The sequence below is a fragment of the Oryx dammah genome, unplaced genomic scaffold, assembly GCF_014754425.2.
Source record: "Oryx dammah isolate SB20612 unplaced genomic scaffold, SCBI_Odam_1.1 HiC_scaffold_10, whole genome shotgun sequence".
In the NCBI taxonomy this organism is placed as follows: Eukaryota; Metazoa; Chordata; class Mammalia; order Artiodactyla; family Bovidae; genus Oryx; species Oryx dammah.
In genome coordinates this window covers 53,547,900-53,561,656 of record NW_024070194.1, presented here as the reverse complement: position 1 = coordinate 53,561,656, position 13,757 = coordinate 53,547,900, and the positions used below count along the sequence as shown (strand labels likewise).

The 13,757-nt window shown below is 44.4% G+C and overlaps 1 protein-coding gene across 1 annotated transcript in view; it reads right to left on the bottom strand.

The window, feature by feature from the left end:
• FAM171A1 (family with sequence similarity 171 member A1) overlaps positions 1-13,757 on the bottom strand; it is a 125,900-nt gene that overhangs the window by 41,296 nt on the left and 70,847 nt on the right. Inside the window, exons 2-3 of the mRNA XM_040248978.1 lie at positions 12,995-13,222; positions 6,921-7,013 (exon numbers count right to left, since the gene is read on the bottom strand). Of these exons, the coding sequence (XP_040104912.1) occupies positions 6,921-7,013; positions 12,995-13,222 (321 nt within the window). The remainder of the gene's footprint in view (positions 1-6,920; positions 7,014-12,994; positions 13,223-13,757) is intronic.

The window sequence follows — 13,757 nt, the reverse complement described above, 5'->3', positions numbered from 1 at the left end:
TTTAAAAAACAAAGAAATGTACTGACACTTGATGAGTTTGAGAATAAAAATTTGAATATATCATTTATTTTTTTTTTTAAATTTATTTATTTATTTTTAATTTTTACTTTACAATTCTGTATTGGTTTTGGCATAGATTGACATGAATCCACCACAGGTGTACAGAAATTCAGTTTTATATTGGTTTTTCAGGACAGAATTGCAAAGACCAAAAACTATCTACATATGGTTCTCCTTCCAACTGGTAAGAAAACAAGAAACAAGATCACCTAGTATTATCCTGGTATGTCTGTACTCTACTGAGACAAGGAAAAGTACAACTAGTACCACTCAAAAAGGAAGGTGAATTTAAAAATTAACAAAGTGTAGATGATTTTTAAAAGCTGGAATGCAAATGAGAAAGGGAAAGGGAGAGATAAATGGTTCTCAGTTTCCGGTTACATAAAAGAGGGAAGTGATACAGCAGACTGAATAAATTAATCATAACAAAACCTATCTGGATGTCTTACATCCCTAGGCTTATAATATGACCATACTTCTTGCTCCTTAGAGAGAGAGAGCAATTCTAATACTCTGACTGTGTGTCTGTGGGTACCGATGAACTGTCCTCCTCTTAGCAGCCATGACAAAGCAAATAATTAACTGTAGCACGAGTGATCTATACAGGAAGTACAAAAAGCAGTGGGATCTGGATGTTTTTTGAAATATTTATTTACTCAAACTTTCAATGAATTACTCATTGTATACCGATACTAAAGTGGGCATGGGGCCAGGCCCTGGGAGTGTTAAGGTGAATATGACCCCTTCCTCACTCTTCAGGTTTTTCAGTTTTGTCTGGGAGCTAAGACATTACTGCCGGATATGGCAGGAAGGGTGGTTTTGTGATAAGGTACAGAACCTTCAGCTGGAGGGCTGTTTTAATTCACCTTCCCGGTTACTGATAAGGAAAGAAGGGGGCATAAGGGAGGCAGGGATGGGTGGAATCCAAGGTTGGAGCCAGAAGGTGTGGAAGGCACATGGACGCCTAGTTCTGGGCTTAGGGAAGCTCTGGGACCATGTGGCAGGAGCTGGTGGATTTCACTTGAATGCTGTGCCGTTAACAAGACTCCATGAATCCCCACTCTGCTTCTTTCCGCTACAGCCAGCTCCCTTTGGGATTCATACTTTCTGTTCCCTTTGAATCGGGGCTTGAAGGTGGCCTGGTGTGGTCACAGACCTGCTGCATCTCATGATTCTACCATTAGCTAAGATCCTCACCTCTTCTGGGTTCTTAGTTCAATTCCAGGAAAAGGAAGAGAGAGAAGAGCTTGGGTTGGGGAGATCCACTGGAGAAAGAAATGGCAACCCACTTCAGTGTTCTTGCCTGGAAAAATCCCATGGACAGAGGTGCCTGGTGGGGTTGCAAAGAGCTGGACACAACTGAGCAACTAAGCATAGACACATGGGCTTGAATACTTGCCCATTAAAGAGTGGAAGATCTCTAGTCTACTCTAGGAGATCAAACCAATCAATCCTAAAGGAAATCAACCCTGAATATTCATTGGAAGGACTGATGCTGAAGCTGAAGCTCCAATACTTTGGCCACCTGATGCAAAGAGCCAACTCATTGGAAAAGACTGTGATGCTGGGAAAGACTGAAGGCAGGAGGAGAAGGGGATGACAAAGGATGAGCTAGTTAGACGGTATCAGTGACTCAATGGATATATGAGTTTGAGCAAACTCTGGGAAATGGTGAAGGACAGAAAAGCCTGGCGTGCTGTAGCCCATGGGTTCACAAAGAGTCAGAACACAACTGGCAACCGAACAACAACACAGAATGGGAGAAAACAGTGGTGCAGGGGTTAGAGGGTATGAAATAACCACCTTGGAGAGTCGGAAAACAAGTAACTCCTCCAGCCACATGTTCTGCTGCGGCCATGAGTGGCTGAGTCACCCAGGGTCAGAAGTTATTTATTCAGACAAAGATGGCAGTATTATTCACAAAAGCCAAGACACGGAAACAATGTAAGTGTCCACTGATGGATGAATGGATACAGGAAATGTATGTATGTGTATATATGTATATGTATACACACACATATGTATGCAGTGGAATATTATTCATCCATAAAAGGAAGGAAATTCTGCCATTTAGGTCAACATGGATAGACCTTGAGGACATTACGTTAGACATTACGACTGAAATAAATCAGTCAGAGAAAAACAATAAATCAGTCAGAGAAAGATAATAAATCAGTCAGAGAAAGATAATATTGTATGATTTCACCTGTAAGAGGAATTAGAACGGTTGCCAAAGGCAGGAGGCAGGGGGTGAGGAGAACAGATAAAGGTGGTCAAAGGCACAAACTTCCAGTTATAGGATGAATACGTTCTGGGGGTGTACCGTATGGCCTGGTGCCTGCAGGAGACTTGGGTGTGCCATAAGCTTGGAGGAGGAGGTCACCACCAACCCCACCACAGAGCCGCCAGAGCGTACAAAGGATGGGGAAACAGACTCTTGGTGGGCACAAACAGAACCTTGTGTGCACCAGGACCCAGGAGAAAGGAGCAGTGACCCCACAAGAGACTGGCCCAGACTTGCCCGTGAGTGTCCAGGAGACTCTGGTGGAGGCGTGGGTTGGTGGTGGCCTGCTGCAGGGTCGGGGGCACTGAGTGCAGCAATGCATGCCTGGGACCTTTGGAAGGAGGTCTCCATTATTTTCATGCCTCCACCACAGTACGGCCCCAGGTAAATAACAGGTGAAGTCAGTCTTGGGAAGCGTCACTATGCACAAAGCTAGTGGAGGTGATGGAATTCCAGCTGAGCTTTTTCGAATCCTAAAAGATGATGCTGTGAAGGTGCTGCACTCAATATGCCAGCAAATTTGGAAAACTCAGCAGTGGCCACAGGACTGGAAAAGGTCAGTTTTCATCCCAATCCCAAAGAAAGGCAATGCCAAAGAATGCTCAAACTACTGCTCAATTGCACTCATCTCACATGCTAGTAAAGTAATGCTCAAAATTCTCCAAGCCAGGCTTCAGCAATACGTGAACCGTGAACTTCCAGATGTTCAACCTGGTTTTAGAAAAGGCAGAGGAACCAGAAATCAAACTGCCAACATCTGCTGGATCATCAAAAAAGCAAGAGAGTTCCAGAAAAACATCTATTTCTGCTTTATTGACTATGCCAAAGCCTTTGACTGTATGGATCACAATAAACTGTGGAAAATTAAAGAGATGGGAATACCAGACCACCTGACCTGCCTCTTGAGAAATCTGTATGCAGGTCAGGAAGCAACAGTTAGAACTGGACATGGAACAACAGACTGGCTCCAAATAGGAAAAGGAGTACGTCAAGGCTGTATATTGTCACCCTGCTTATTTAACATATATGCAGAGTACATCATGAGAAATGCTGGGCTGGATGAAGCACAAGCTGGAATCAAGATTGTTGGGAGAAATATCCATAACCTCAGATATGCAGATGACATCATCCTTATGGCAGAAAGTAAAGAAAAACTAAAGAGATTCTTGATGAAAGTGAAACAGGAGAGTGAAAAAGTTGGTTTAAAGCTCAACATTCAAAAAACTAAGATCATGGCATCCGGTTCCATCACTTCATGGGAAATAGATGGGGAAACAGTGGAAGTGGTGGCTGACTTTTTTTTTGGGCTCCAAAATCACTGCAGATGGTGACTGCAGCCATGAAATTAAAAGACGCTTACTCCTTGGAAGGACAGTTATGACTAATCTAGACAGCATATTAAAAAGCAGAGACATTACTTTGCCAACAAAGGTCCATCTAGTCAGTTCAGTTCAGTTCAGTTGCTCAGTCAAGTCCAGCTCCTTGTGACCCCATGAACTGCAGCATGCCAGGTCTCCCTGTCCATCACCAACTCCTGGAGTTTACCCAAACTCATGTCCATTGAGTCGGTGATGCCATCCAACCATCTCATCCTTTGTCGTCCTCTTCTCCTCCTGCCCTCAATTTTTCCCAGCATCAGGGTCTTTTCAAATGAGTCAGCTCTTCACATCAGGTGGCCAAAGTACTAGAGTTTCAACTTCAAGGCTATGGTTTTTCTAATAGTCATGTATGGATGTGAGAGTTGGACTATAAAGACAGCTGAGTGCCAAAGAATTGATGCTTTTGAACTGTGGTATTAGAGAAGACTCTTGAGAGTCCCTTGGACTGCAAGGAGATCCAACCAGTCTATCCTAGAGGAAATCAGTCCTGAATATTCATTGGAAGGACTGATGCTAAAGCTGAAACTCCAATACTTTGGTCACCCACCTGATGCAAAGAACTGACTCATTGGAAAAGACCCTGATGCTGGGAAAGATTGAAAGCAGGAGGAGAAGGGAACTATAGAGGATGAGATGGTTGGATGGCATCACGGACACAATGGACATGAGTTTGAGTAAACTCCAGGAGTTGGTGATGGACAGGGAGGCCTGGTGTGGTGTGGTTCAATGGGGTCGCAAAGAGTCAGATGTGACTGAGTGACTGAACTGAACTGAACTGAACTGATTGCATATTTGACAGTTGCTAAGAAAGTAGATCTTAAAAGTTCTCATCACAAGAAAAAACTGTGTGATAATGGATGCTAACTAGACTTATGGTGGTGATCACTGTGTAATATAGACACATATCAGATCATTGAAGATACATGTCTATTATATCCCAATAAGACTGGAGGTGGGGAACCATTATATTTCAGTTGTGAAACAACAATGGCAAAGGTAATTAAAGAGAAACTGGAGGTCCCAAGCCCAACAGCCCCCACTGTGGTCCTGATGTGAAAGGATGCTGAGGATTGAGGCCTAGTTCTGCTGTCTCTTAGGAGAAAAGCAGGAGATGACTTAGGGCTCTCACTGTGCAGACGACATTAAAATCTATATATCTATTCCTGTTCTCTCTCCCAAACTCGGTTCACATATGCTCCCAGACATTTCTCCTTATTTCTCTTTACACACTTCTGAGAGCAGCATGTTAACCTCCTTGTACATTCCCACAGCTATGCAATAAAAAAAGGAATAAAGTCACCTCACTTGCAGATGGCACATGGATGTGGTTAGGCAGAGAATGATTGGTGTAAATAGTACTAAAATAAAGGAATAAACAAAACAAACGAAAACAGGGGGCTTCCCAGGTGGCACTAGTGGTAAAGAACCCACTTGCCAATAGAGGAGACATAAGAGACTTGGGTTCAGTCCCTGGGTTGGGAAGATCCCCTGGAGGAGGGCATGGCAACCCACTCCAGTATTCTTCCCTGGGGAATCCCATGGACACAAGAGCCTGGTGGGCTACAGTCCATGAGGTTGCAGAGTCAGACACGACTGATGCAACTTAGCACAAATAAAAAATGGTTTTCCAGTAGTCATGTATGGATATGAGAGTTGAAACATAAAGAAAGATGAGCTCCAAAGAACTGATGCTTTAGAACTGTGGTGTTGGAGAAGACTCTTGGGAGTCCCTTGGACTGCAAGGAGATCAAACCAGTCTATTCTAAAGGAAATCAACTCTGAATATTCATTAGAAGGACTGAAACTGAAGCTGAAGCTCCAATATTTGGGCCACCTGATGTGAGGAACCTATTCACTAGAAAAGACCCTGATGCTGAGAAGGACTGAGGGCAAGAGGAAAAGAGGGTGACAGAGGATGAGATGGTTGGATGGCATCCCTGAATCAATGGACTTGAGTTTGACCAAGCTCCAGGAAATAGTAAAGGACAGGGAAGCCTGGCGTGATGCAGTCCATGGGGTCACAAAGAGTTGGACATGACTTAGGGACTGAACAACAACAAAAAGTAAACAAACAAACAAAAAGAATCTGATGAAACATTAAAAGACAGGAAATATCATTCTCAGGCCCGTGGCTAAGATGGAAGAAACCAATCATCTCAGCACAAAAAAGGTTTGACATAAGTCTGATTCCCAGTTCCAACGCCAGCCCCTAACAAAGGGCAAATTCCACAAACCTTCTGTACCAGATTTTCTGGGAGAGAGGTTAGAGGGGTGAGGTCACATTTACACCACTGCACATGAGATGGGCTAAAAACACAAGGGGAAAAAAGATAGAAAAAGGCCACACCTGAATGCCTGGGAATTTTTTGTTTTCTTTTTTGGGTGGGAAGAGAAAATTTTTTTTATTGTAAAAAACATCTAACATTAAATTACTGTCTTAACCAGTTTTGTTTTTTTTTGGGTTGGGGGGAGCCGTGCTATGTGGGATCTTAGTTTCCCAAACAGGGATCAAATCTGTGTCCCCTGTATTGGGAGCATAGAGTCTTAACCCCACTGGACTGCCAGGCAATTCCCCATCTTAGCCAGTTTTATGTGTCCAGTGCACCAATGGGAAGTATATTTACACTGTTGTGCAACGGATCTCCAGAACTGTCCTATTTTGCAAAACTGAAACTCTAGGGAGTTTCCTGGGGGTCTAGTGGTTAGGACTTGCATTTCCACTGCCGGGGGTGTCGGTTCAACCCCTGGTCAGGCAACTAAGATCTCACAAGCCACAAGGCCTAGCCAAAAAAATTAAAAACAAACAAACAAACTAAATCCCCTGAAACTCTATATACTCAAATGCTTATGAACCTTTTCAGAGTGACCCTATCCACTGATCAGTGAGGCCCAGGCAGGGTCTGGATTCTGACCCTGGGATGAATTTTCTCACCTTTGGAGAGAGAGAGAGACATGGTGTGAAAGAGGGCGGAGCCTCTTCTTACCCCTCTGCACTTCAAGGCGGGGCTGATAACAAACAAGGCCACAGCCAACAGTTTCACCGAAATGCCAATGTGTCCATGCACTCGTAGGGACTAGAGCCGTTATGTCCAGCTGTGGACATGCTCGTGGCCATCCCGACCTGACTATCCATTCCTCGCACTTTAACAGTTGGCCCCAAAGTTACCATCACTCCTTTTTTTAAGTATCAGACATACCTTGGAATCCTGAGACTATCTGGACAACGTCTTCATACACCATCAGGGTAGCGGATCGCTCTGGAAGCAGGCCCAGGCTTAGTGAAGAAAATACTGCGGAAACAAAGATGGATTTGAGGAAATTCTGACTTCTAAATCAAAGTGCCCGTGCCAATTTTTTAAGTACTCTGCATTCTTTGGATTCTCTGGGTTCAAATCAATCAACAACATTGATTTTTTAGTAATGTGACATAATAATAAATATATATATCTGTTCTCTGCCTCTGGTTCCTGGCTCAAATTCCTGAGTCACCAGAGTATCTTTCTGATCTGATGAGGAGACTCTGGGTGGCCTCCTGTATGTGGGCTGGTCACCAAAAAGATCAAACCATGATAAGAATCTTGGAACTTTCAGGCTCACTTCCCATCATCCAGAGAGAACAGATGGGGTGGAGAGTTCAGTTCATGGTTGATCACGCCTGCCATGATTGAGGAAGCTACCATGGGAGTCCCAAAGGTACAGGCTTTGGGGAACTTCAAGCTGGTGGGTACATTTATGAGCTAGGAGGGTGGTGCAGCTCAGCTCCACGGGGATAGAAGCTCCCATGACCAGGTCCCTTCCGGATCTCACCCTGTTGCACCTCTTCATGTGGCTGTTCATCTGCATCCATTGTGATACTTGTTATACACCAGCAAATGTAAGTCATTGTTTTCCTGAGTTCTGGGAGTCATTACAGTGAAAGAAACCAGGGAGGGGCTCATGGGAACCTCTGATTTATAGCTGATTGGTCAGAAGTACAGGTGACCACTTAGGGCCTGTGTCTGAATGAGAGCACAGTCTCATGGGACTGAACCCTTAATCGACAGCATTTGGGCTAATTTTGGACAGCTACTGTCAGACCTTGTTGTTGGGAAAGATTGAAGGCAAGAGGACAAGGGTATGACAGAGGGCGAGATGGTTGGACAGCATCACCACTCAATGGACATGAGTTTAAGTAAGCTCTGGGAGATGGTGAAAGACAGGGAAGCCTGGTGTGCTATAGTCTAGGGGGTCTCAAAGAGTTGGACACAACTGAGTGATTGAACAACTGTCAGAATGGAACTGAATTGTAAGACACCCAGTTGGTATCCAGAGAGGAGAACTGGTTGGTTTGAGAAGAAAACCTACTTACTAGGTGTCAGAATTATCATAAACAGAGAGAAAGGAAACAGTTTGTCTTTAAGTATTGTTAGCAAAAGTCTTTCAGAACTCCACGAGTCCTGCAGTCTCTCATATAACAACTGCTTAGCCTACAACAGTTAACTACATATTTTATATTCTTTAGAAGAATTGGCAACCCACTCCAGTATTCTCGCCTGGAAAATTCCATGGACAGAGGTGCCTGACGAGCTACAGTCCGTGGGATCGCAAAGAGCTGGACATGACTGAAACAACTGAACACAGGATGACAGAACTTGTGCTACTTTAAAATTCTTGTTTAAAGACCTCGACTTCCAACCTAGAAATTCACAAAGCCTACATGTTTCTTGGGAGTTCCCTGGCTGAACAGTAGTTAGGACTCAGTGCTTTCACTGCCAGGGTCTGGATTCTACCCGTGGATGAGGAATTAAGATCCTGCATGCTGCAAGGTGTGGCCAGGGGGAAAAAACCTATATGCTTCTGGGTAGAACATGAAAAAAAAAAACCAATCAATGTAGTATGGAATAACAATAATCACTAACATTACTGAACCCTCACTGATATGTCAGACTTTATTCTAGGTGATTTAATTTGGGTAATTTATTTAACTTTGAAAACAGCTCTCTGAAAGAGGTATTATTAACATGTCCCTTTGACAGGTAAGGAGACAGGTTTATAGATAAGGAATTAACTTGTCCAAGATCCTGAATCTGGTAAATACTGGAGCCAGGATTTGAACTCTGGAGTCTGATCTTCACCTCTATGCTTCACAGACTTAAGTTCAAAGGCCTTTTAGATACCATCAGGGCCTAAGTTCCTATGTCTTTTTTTGTTGTTGCTGTTGTTGTTTTTTAATTTTTTAACTGGAGGATAATTGCTTCACAATATTGTGTTGGTTTCTACCGTACATTAACATGAATCAGCCATAGGTATCTGTGATTCCATCATCCACATTGAACATATGTCATATTTGCTTCAGATTCAAGCCACTTAGTCGAGTCTGACTCTTTGGGACCCTGTGGACTGTAGCAGGCTGCCATTTCCTTCTCCAGGGGATCTTCTTGATCCAGGGATTGAACTCGTGTCTCCTGTATTGCAGGCAGATTCTTTATCTGCTGAGCCAATGGGGAAGATTGAATCGGCCACAGGTATACATATGTCACCTCCCTCTTGAATTTCCCTCCCACCTCCCATCCCATCCCACCTCTCTAGGTTGTCACAGAATACCAGTTTGAGCTCCTTGAGTCATATAGCAAATTTCCACTGGCTATCTATTTTACATATGGTAATGTACATGTACTCTCATGGTAATGTACTCTCCCATTGAGAGAGTAGTCTCTACATTTAAAGAGGAAGAAAGTAAGGCCTAGAGAGGTAAAGCAACTTTCAAGGAAAATATTAGGAGCCAGAAATATCAAATACTAAGTAGAGCAATTATTGGGTTCATTCAGGTTTTTGGTAGGATGTTACGGAAAAACCCAAATGAATTTTTGGCCAACCCAATACTCAGCACAATTGGCTCTGGACAGTGCCAGAGGGGCTCACTGAGGGGCTGGCCATGGACATGACCCCTCTTTGTACACAGTCCATTTATTTAGCTGCCATCATATATAAGGCCCAGAGCTAGAGGTGCAGAATAGACCACTGTTGGAGGCAGTCTGTGCCCTTAAGGGATCTACATAAGAAGGAGGCTAAGACACACAACCAATAGCTACATGACAAGCAGAATGTGACAAAGTGCTCTGACAAAGATAAGGATGGACCTTGGTGCTGGGAAAACAATCCAGGGTTCCTCCAAATGTTCAACAGTCACCATGTGACCCAGGAACAGGTACATGGCCAAGAGAACTGAGAATCTGTGTTCATGCAAACACTTGTACATGAACGTTCATAGCAACATCAGTCATAATAGCCAGAAAGTGGAAACTAAAGGCTGAACATGCTTGGTGTCCCACAGGCAGCTTAAATCCAATCTACGCTATATTCATCATTGACTATGACCCCAGCACTTATTCTTTTCCTTCCCATCTCCTGCATCTCCACCCCCACCTCCACCCACTTTTGTAGGAGCCCCAAGCCTGGGGACAGGGATACACACAGGGAAGGAGTAAGGGATTTCTTTCAGTCAATAGCATTAATCTAGTCAACTTTAGGGAACCACAAGGTGGCCCATCGCTCATCTGTTATTCTATCCACTCCATCACCAGCCAGAAATTCGAGATTCAACTCACATTCATTCAGCTTTCTTTCCCTTGTATCTCTCCCACCCATTCTCCAAGGCTTTCTGAATTCTGCCTGCTAAATATTCCTCAGGTTTATCTCCTTTTCTCTAAAATGTTCCTAAAGGATTTCCTCAATTGTACCTATTTCCAACCCACTTTCCATATCTCTCAAAGCAGTGGTCCCATATTACAGTGAACATTTTTATCCATAAATACCTGGGGGATGGGGGTTATTGTGGGGAGTTCAGTTCAGTTCGGTTCAGTCACTCAGTCATGTCCGACTCTTTGTGACCCCATGAATCACAGCACGCCAGGCCTCCCCGTCCATCACCAACTCCTGGAGTTCACCCAAACTCATGTCCATTGAGTTGGTGATGCCATCCAGCCATCTCATCCTCTGTCGTCCCTTTCTCCTCCTGCCCCCAATCCCTCCCAGCATCAGAGTCTTTTCCAATGAGTCAACTCTTTGCATGAGGTGGCCAAAGTTTTGGAGTTTCAGCTTTAGCATCAGTCCTTCCAAAGAACACCCAGGACTGACCTCCTTTAGAATGGACTGGTTGGATCTCCTTGCAGTCCAAGGGACTCTCAAGAGTCTTTTCCAACACCACAGTTTTAAAGCATCAATTCTTTAGTGCTCAACTTTCTTCACAGTCCAACTCTCACATCCATACATGACCAATGGAAAAACCACAGCCTTGACTAGACGGGAGTAGGAACTGTTTATTAAAATCCAGATTCCTTGTTCAATCTGTCCAGTCAAATGGGTGAGTCCTGGAATCTGTATGTTTTTACAAGCATCTTCTGATGCTAACATCTATTCATCCTCAAGACTCAGCTGCCCTCTTAGCCTCCCCCGGAAACTCCTTCATTCGCTCATGTAGGCTGGTGGACCTGTCCTCCCCAGCATCCCCATCTACACATAAATCTATCAGAGTATTGATCCCATCAGGAGGAACTGGCTTCTGTGGCTGACTTTATAACTAATGGATAAACCTCCTAGAAGCAAGTCCTGAGTCTCTAGATTTGTATTCTCAGTGGCCAGGGCAGTGTCTGACATATAGTAGGTACTTGACAGGTGTAAACTGAACTAAAGAGAATTTTGTGGATGAGGGTAGGTGCTGGGGCTGGATGAGACAGGCATAACCACACTTAGCTTCCATGGGCCCCCAAAGCAATGGGAACCCTGATGGGGCAGGTCCTGTGGTGCAGAGGTGAGCACGAATACTGGCCTTGTGCCAGGCACTGTGTTAGGTGCTATGCATTTATTGAGCACCTACCATGTTTTAGACCCTGTGAGTGCACCTATGATAAATACTTTTTACTCAGAACTGCTCTACAAGGTGGTATCAGCTCCATTTTGCAGAGACTGGCATCAAAGCTAGAGGGGCTCAAGCACAGATTTGGAGCCAGAATCCAGGTCATCTGGTTTCCAAAGTCCATCCTGGCAACAAATGTGCTGGCAGATAATGTGGTCCAGGCACTAGATGGAGTCTGAAGTAAAGGGACAGAGGGGGCACCATCTGCGGCTCCCACCTACCCCATCCCCACCTGAACTCATGTCGGGCACCATCCTTGCCTCTGGTGGTAGGTCAACTGCTTTGCAGGGGTGAAAAGTCATGCGATATTGTGATTTATGATATGTAATATATATTTGGTCTGGGTCTCATTTCTGGCTCACAGCTCCTAAAACTCTTAGAATTTCCTAAGTGATAAGGGCAATAAAGGAATCTTTTGTTATTTGTATCAGTTGAATGGGGCTTTCAAGGGGAGTTTCAGTTAATATAATGACTTTTTGGAAAGCTTCATGATAACCTAAGAAGGGGAACTGATTGCCAGGGGAAACCATGTGACTAGAGGCTGGAATCTCTCAGTCTCACCGTCCTCTCCCCCTGACCTCCAGGGAGGAGAGAGTGGCTGGAGGTTGAATCAATCACTAATGGCTAATGCTTTAATCAGTTATGCCTACATGATGAAGTTTCCATAAAACACAAGAGGATGTGGTTGGGTGAGCCTCTTGGTTGGTGAGCACCAGAGGTGCTAGGAGGAGGTACAGCTGGCCAGGGATGGAGGCTCCACGCCTCTTCCCACAGACCTTGCCCTACACATATCTTCATCTGGCTGGTCCTTTACTAACCTTTATAATAAACTGGTAAATTAGCAAGTACCGGCTGGGGTTGCAGACTCGGCGACACATTGCTGGATGTGTGGAAACGCCACAACACATTTGGTGATTAGACGCGCCAGAAGTGAAATGGAGTATTAAGAGTGGAGGTGCACCAGAAGTGCTTTTCCTGAGCAGGTAAGAAGGTGGGACAGAGAAAGACAGTCTGGCCATCATGCCCACCTTTTGGCAGCCTTGCTCTCAGATGCTAAAGTGAGATGAGGAAGCCTCATTTCAGAGCACTGTCTCAATGCTACTGGCTGGTTATGACCCATCATTTACAGAATGGAACAGTGGAGAAATGAGTAGAAAAGGCTTTGGTTCCATTGTATGAATAGCAACGTGGAGCCCAACCAGCTTCACACCAGATTCCACCTTCCCTGCAAATAAGGGGCGCCAAAAACTACGGCAGAGAATGCACATGTATTTTCCTAATTGTCTGACTTAACGCTTACAAAATCATTTCTGTGTCTGACTCCACCCCTAGCCTGATTATATGCCCTGTTTTAGAGAAAGGTAAAGACCACCTTACCAGGTAACCGGATGGGCTTCCAGGGGGCAGAGTTTGGCACGTAGGCATGCTTTGTGGCCGTGACAATCAGCTGACTGCCTAGCTTATACTGGAATTTGATGAAGGCGACGCCATCTGTCCCTGAGGTACCAGAGGCAATGGAGACCTGGTTGGTGAAAATCTCAATGAGCGCATCAGGGACAGGCTGATGGGTGCTGGCATCACTGATGTGGACCTTCAGGGTGACCTCTGGAAGAAGGACAGAGCAACAGAGAACTGGTTATTAACTGGGGAACTCCAACAGCGATTCTGTAATAACAGCAAAGGGCGGTAGAAAGCATTCATGGGATATGCTTAGATACTCTAGACTGGGGACTTTTCTGGTGGTCCAATGGTTAAGACTTCGTGCATCCAATGCAGAGTGCACAAATTTGATCCCTGATGGGGGAACTAAGATCCCACATTCTATAAGGTGCAGCCAAAAAATTTTTTTTAATTAGAAAAAAAATTCTAGATCTACACCCAAAATATAAATTGTTTTAACCAGAAATGTTCTCTTCTTAGCAATTCTTTTTTACTTTACATGATTCCTTATCTTCTTCAAAACCACTGCCTATAACAAACTCCTTTCCTCCTGGCTCCTCCTGGCACCCCCCAACAATAATTGAGAGAAAAATCTCTATTCCTTTAACACTGTGCAACAAACACAATGCTTTCTGATCCTGCCCAGTGTTGCTGGTAAACACAGCCTAAGCAAGGCTCAGGCTGCTACACAAGGACCCTG